The sequence below is a fragment of the Callithrix jacchus genome, chromosome 1 (assembly GCF_049354715.1).
Source record: "Callithrix jacchus isolate 240 chromosome 1, calJac240_pri, whole genome shotgun sequence".
In the NCBI taxonomy this organism is placed as follows: Eukaryota; Metazoa; Chordata; class Mammalia; order Primates; family Cebidae; genus Callithrix; species Callithrix jacchus.
The window spans coordinates 64,178,288-64,184,886 of record NC_133502.1 but is presented as its reverse complement, the minus strand read 5'-3'; the positions used below and the strand labels follow the sequence as shown (position 1 = coordinate 64,184,886).

Genomic DNA, 6,599 nt, shown 5'->3' with positions numbered 1-6,599 from the left:
TTAATTAAAAAAATTAGGCATGGTGGTACATGCCTGTAGTCCTAGGGACTTGGGAGGCTGAGGTGGGAGGACTGCTTGAGCCCAGGAGTTCGAGGCTGCAATGAGCCATGATCACATCACTGCACTCTAGCCACGGAAACACACCAAGATCCTGTCTCAAAATAACAACAACAAAAACAGTAAATCTGGGGACAATGTGCGGGGCTTGCTCAGTTCTTTTCCTCCTTTTCTGCTCTTTCTGGGAGGAGTCCTGCTCTTCTTCCCCAGAAAGAAGAGCAGGTGACCAGGTAGGTGAATCCTTCTAATTCTTGGGTTCCATATGAGGAAACCCATCTGGCTCTTGCACTGAGCCATGCCTTTCAACCAGCCTTGTCAGCAACAACGTGATATACTGGCTTTCAACTGTTATTCATCGGCTTACTCCTCAGTTTGCTCAGTTCTTGGTTGGGAACAGGGTTGCTATATAGTGGATAACCTCAGTGACTCCAACAACCACCCAAAGCCCTGCCATCCATCTTGTGGCCCAGAACAATACTTAATTAAAACACCTCCCTCATTACAAAGTAGGATAGGTCCTGGGAAGAGTCTTAGATTCACTGCATCTCAAAACTGAAAGGCAGGAAGACAATCTACTCCAGACCCCTTGGCTCAAGGAGACTAAAAGCATGGTATATCAGTTATCAATTTTTAGTGTGCATCAGAATCATCCAGAAGGCCTGTCAAAATGGATTTAAACTCTTAGCCTCATTCCAGAGTTTCAGATTCTGTAGATCTGGGTGGGAATCTAAGAATGTGCCTGTCTACCTAGTTCCCAGGTGATGCTGATGCTGCTGGTCTGGGAATCCCACTTTGAGAGCCACTGGCCTGGTATAAAATGACTTCACTCTGTTATTACAGAGGAGCAACCAGGGCCCAGGTATCCTGTGCTCTAGCCACCACCCTTCTCAGTCCATCTTCTTGCCCATTGGATGCAGCTTCCTCAGCCCCGGCTGGAAGTTCCCTCGGCTGTAGTTTTTATATTTGTACTCAACACTTAAGCTGAACTTGCTCTCCTCTTCAAAATAGTATCTATAAAGAGCATTAAGCTTCCTAAAAAAGAAACACTTTAATACTAAGTATTTCTGGCACTAACACCCATTATAAGAAACATGAAAAGAGAAAGTGTTTTATGAAGAAAAATAAATACGATTCAGGATAAACTTAAAGCAAATGCCATCAGGCCCAGGACCCAGAACCCAAAAAGCTGGTCAATGTTGTTGTTGTTTTTTTTCCTTTTTTATCCTTCTACGGTACATTCTATGTTTATTTTCCTAAAAACAAATAAGAAAACTTCTTGTACTTACCCAGAGTACTGGTAGCGAAGTTTTTTTCAAGTCCGTCTTCTGTGAGTTCTCTTTTATCGATCATGCAACCTGCATTATTGATCTAAAAATTATAGTTCCTATTTCAAAATAAAGAAAAATAGGGCCAAAAGAACTATTTCCATCCCCACACCTCCACTACCCCACCCCAGCTCTTTCTCAACATTCAAGCGACAATGACAATTTGCTCAACTCATTCTTCATTCCAAACCCCTTACAGGAAAATACCACTTGCACAGAGGACCCAGCCACAGAACTATGCAAAGATCGCTGAGTGGGAGGGCTTGGCCAGGCCACCTAATTCATGAGAGAGTGCTCCGGAAATTCATCTGGTCCACAACTGTCCAATCAAAGTGTCTAATCTTCAGTTTTCTAGTAGCCACATTAAAAAGGTATCAAGAAACAGGTAAAACTAATTTAATATATTTAACAAAATATATCCAAAATAGCATCATTTTAACATGTAATCCATACAGAATATTAATGAGATGGAATGCCTAGTTTTTTTTAAGTCTTTGAAACCTGCTAGTTTTTATACTTACAGCACATCTCAGTTTGGACTAGCGACATTTCAGATACTTCACACTGGAGAGCACAATTCCAGACCCTGGGACAACATTTTAGAGCACATCGGAGACTCTTTGGACAGAAAAGCAACTTAGCTCAAAGCAGAGCATCTGGGAAGAGCACACTGGCACCTTTCTGAGTCCACCCAGGGTCCCCATGGAGTTTTGTGGTAATTATGTTACTAAAAACTTTGCTTGCCGGCAGTCAGTATTCTTTTGGACTAAAAGAACTTCTAATTTCAATACAGCAATCCCCAAATCTACAGAACCAAGAAATATTTATATACAAATTTTATAAAAAACGGAACATATCTATCCCCCCACAATACCTACCCAGTGGATGTCCCCTTCCTTTCCCCACTAATCTAACTACATGGGTCTCCTCTCAAATCCAATGAGTAAATCTGATTACATGAACAGGCCCAAGCATAAGAGTCTTACTAAGATTCTTCCATAAAGACACGCAAACATACATATTCGTCCACATCCACACAGACTAAAAAAATGTGCCAACAGAAGTTTATTCTCCACTTTTGTTTACAAAGCTCACCAGGACATTGAGTTTATGTTCTTGCTTGAATTTTTCAACAAATTTCCAAATTTGCTTGGGATCAGACAAGTCCACAATGTGCAGAAAAATGTTCCAAATTAGAAAGCGAAAAAATATATAAACCCTTTTTAAAAAGATATGAACTAGCACTTTTACTTTAAAAAGTACATGATTTTTAAAAAGCAAATACTTTGAAATGATATAAAATGGAAAATACCAGTCCCACTCCTCAAAAATAAACCATTGTTCACAGTTTTTTGTGAATCATCCAGAAATATTTTAAGCATACACTATATATACAATGTATATTTTTTAAGATGAACACACACACACACACACACACACACACACACACACAAATAGGATCAGACTATGCATTGTTCTACATCTATCTCTTTCACATAGTATGTCTTTTAGTTTACAGCAGTAAAAACACATTTTACTTTTTTTTCTTTTTCCAAGATGGAGTCTTGCTCTGTCACCTAGGCTAGAGTGCAACATGATCTCGGCTCACTGCAATCTCTGCCTCCTGCGCTCAAGTGATTCTCCTGCCTCAGCCTCCCAAGAAGCTGGAATTACAGGCGCACGCCCAACTAATTTTTGTATTTTTAGTACAGATGAGGTTTCACCATGTTGGCCATGCTTCTGTCGAACTCCTGACCTCGTGATTCACCAGCCTCACTCTCCCAAAGTGCTGGGATTACAGGTGTGAGCCACTGTGCCCTGCTTTTTAAATTTTATTATGATAAGAATACTTAATATGAGATCTACCCTCTTAACAAAATTTCTCGCATGCCGACTAGGTAGATGTTGCACAGCACACCTCTAGAGTGTATTCACCTTGCCTAACTCACACTTTGTGCCCTCTGATAGTGACTCCACATTTTCCCGTTGCCCCAGCCCCTAGAACCACCATTCCACTCTTTGGTTCTATGAATTCGGAGTACTACAGTTACCTCACATAAGTGAAGTCAGACAGTCTCTGTCTTTCTGTGCCTGGCTTATGTAACTTAGGTTGGGTCCTCCAGATTCATCCATGTCATCGCAGGGTTTCTCTCCTTTTAAGGCTGAACGATATTCCACTGTGTGTATGTCTGTACCACATTTTCTTTATTCATTCATCTGTCAATGGACATTTACGTTGTTTCCACATCTTGGCTATTGTGAATAATGCTGCAACGGGTGTGGCAGTGCTAATGGCTCTTCAGGATCCTGCTTTCAATTCCCTTGGATAAGTACCCAGAAAAGCAATTGCTGGGTCAGATGGTAGCTCTCTTTTGAATTCTGGGAGGACTCTCCGTACTGTTTTCCATCCTGGATGCACCAGTTTGCATTCCTACAATCGGTGTGCATGGGTTCCAATTTCTCCACAACCTCACAAACACTTTTTGTCTTTTGTTTTTTTAACAGTAGCCATCCTGAGAGGTGTGAGGTGATATTTCACCTGGTTTTGATTTGCATTTCCCTGATGACTACTGACATTGAGTATTTTTTCATGTATGTGTTGGCCATTTATTGTTTTGTTCCTTGAGATGGATTCTCACTCTGTTGCCCGGGCTGGAGTGCAGTGGCATGATTTTGGCTCACTGCAACCTCTCTGCCTCCCAGGTTCAAGCGATTCTCCTGCCTCAGCCTCCCGAGTAGCTGGGACTAGAGGTGTGTGCCACCATGCTCGGCTAATTTTTATATTTTTAGGAGAAACAGGGTTGCACCATGTTGGCCAGGCTAATTTCAACTCCTGACCTCAAGTGATCTGCCTGCCTCGGTCTCCCAAAGTGCTGAGATTACAGGCATGAGTCACCTTGCCCAGCTCGTGTTGGCCATTTGTATATCTTCTTTGGAGAAATGTCTATTCAAGTCCTTAGACCTTTTCAAATCAGTTTATTAGTTATGTTGTTGTTTGTTTTGCTACTGAGTTGCAGGACTTACAAAAGGTCGTGGAGATAATTTTGTTATACATGAATATACCTATTCCTTTTAATGACTACATAACATACTTTTACATGGATATGTCAGTTTCTTGCTACCGATCATTTTTTGTCAGAACTTTGCTCTTAAGACAGTACCTTAGGCACATCATAAATAAGAGGACAACTTCTGCTGTGACCCTTAGTCCTTGCTCACAATGCTTTTCAATCTCTGCTTTGTATCATGGTTACCACTAGACACAGCCGCCTCTCCAGGAGACTTAGAACTCCGTCTAATGCGCCCTTGCTCCTTGTGGTATTACACAGAATCATATGCATGGTATTTGACCAATGGACCTTGGCTGTCTAAACCTTTTTCTCTGTACCCAGAACCTAAGTCCAAACTTGCACTGTTAGCATCCAGTGAATGCAATGGCATCCTCTCTGAGTATCAGTGGACATATGTGACTTATCACTAACCCAAGGCAGAGACTCCTGCTGCTGCAGGCACCCAAGTGAACCTACAGACAAGGATCTGAGCAAGAGCCACAGCTCCTCAGTTTCCCCACTAATCGAGCTATAAAACCCAAAGCTGTAGTCAGAATTTCTTTCTACTGATCTTCAAACACATTGTTTTCTCACCTGAGACAAATGAGAAAACAGAAGCAACTCCACATTTTCATGACTCAGAAAGTCTGGTCAGGTTGAACACCATATTTGGCTTAAGCCCGGCCCAACTGAATATTCCTCTGCCTTCAAAGGACAGGGAAGATGTTGTCCATACAGAACTATTCTCTTTCAAAATGTCTGTGAAGGCCCTTACCCAGCCAGAGTGAACAAGGCTGCTGAGTCATACCTGAGTCAGCCGGGAGCCTGTACCAATCACTGCAAACTGAGTCTAGACACCTAATCCTACCATGTTGAGGCCTTCCCTGCAACCACCCTAAACTCCCTCCTACCAAAAAGTGCTGTGTAACATGCATACAAAATCCAGGTTTAAACAGCAACAAAATTCAAGGGAACTAAAACCAATTCTGCTTTAAACATTCCACAAGTTCTCTGAGCTTCCTGGAAGTGGCTGAGAAGTCTCAGAGTGAAAAGGAGATTGCAGCAGGGAAGAGAGAATCACACTGTCCCAGACAAATCAGCCATGGAGCTGGTGACACGAAGCACCATGAAAAGAGGAAGGAAACCATCTGTGTTCCTCTGAGGTGAAACAGGAGGCCACAAAGCACACAGAGGGCGAGGCCAGCAGACTGCTGTGGCCAGGAGAAGGAATGGAACTGGGAACTAGTGCATGTGTTTAAAAGTCCCAATCTGCAGAGCCACACACTGAGAAGGCTAACCCTAGGAGCCACTGGGCCCCAACTATGATACAAGTGTGGTTACTGAAATTGAACAAAATAAAACTCAACTGGGATCCTCTCTGCAGATGAGCCACCATCCACAGTGGCTGTGTGACTCAGGAGTCATGAGGTGACATCATGGGGACTGACCCCCTGTCAGAGCAGTTCCCACAACGAACATGGTAAACCGTGCATGGAGGTGCTTTGTCAAGTAGAAATCATTCTGGGGAAATGAGGCAGGATTTCATAAAAACACTGAGGTCTTGGAAAGCCAAACCAGTCATTCTCAAGAAGCTAGAAATCTGCACTGGCCTGGAGGACCTGGAGAGTAGAAACCCGTTTTTTATCACGGCGTGTTATGTTGGTGGAGTCAATCCCCCACAAGACCTAAGCGCTTTCACAGAACCTTCCAGCCACACCAGGAGGCCTGCAGGACCAAAAACGTCACCCAGGCACCTGTACCTCTGTGATCCTTCCTTCTAAAACCCATGACTCCAGTGTAATCATGAGAAAGACATCAGACAAATCCCAAATGAGGGGCATTCTACAAACACCTGACCAGTACTCCTCAAAACTGCAGTCATTAAAAACTGGGAAGTGTGAGAAACTGTCACGGCCAAGAGGAGCCTAAAGAGACATGTAATGTCCTGTGGGATCCGGAAATAAAAACAGAAAATTAGGGAGAAAACTCAGGAAATCTCAAAGTATGAAGTCGACTGATTTTAATATTGCATAAATGTTGGTTTAGTAGATGTGGCAAATGAACCACACTCATGCAGGATGTTAACAAAGAATAAACTGGCTGGGGACAAATGGGAAGCTCTGTACTATTTTCACAGGTTTTCTGTGCATCTAAAACTATTCTAAAA

The 6,599-nt window shown here is 42.6% G+C and overlaps 1 protein-coding gene across 8 annotated transcripts in view; it reads right to left on the bottom strand.

The window, feature by feature from the left end:
* Positions 1–6,599, bottom strand: part of LOC128931563 (dehydrogenase/reductase SDR family member 12) — a 41,979-nt gene that overhangs the window by 25,558 nt on the left and 9,822 nt on the right. For 7 of the 8 annotated variants that reach the window (XR_013529727.1, XR_013529734.1, XR_013529732.1 and 4 more), the window contains one exon: positions 1,344–1,425. The exons of the other annotated variant lie outside the window; for it this stretch is intronic. Coding sequence is in view for 2 of the 7 variants with exons in the window: in XM_078356481.1 (XP_078212607.1) it covers positions 1,344–1,407 (64 nt within the window). In the remaining 5 variants the exon portion in view is untranslated. The remainder of the gene's footprint in view (positions 1–1,343; positions 1,426–6,599) is intronic. 8 annotated transcript variants of the gene reach the window in all.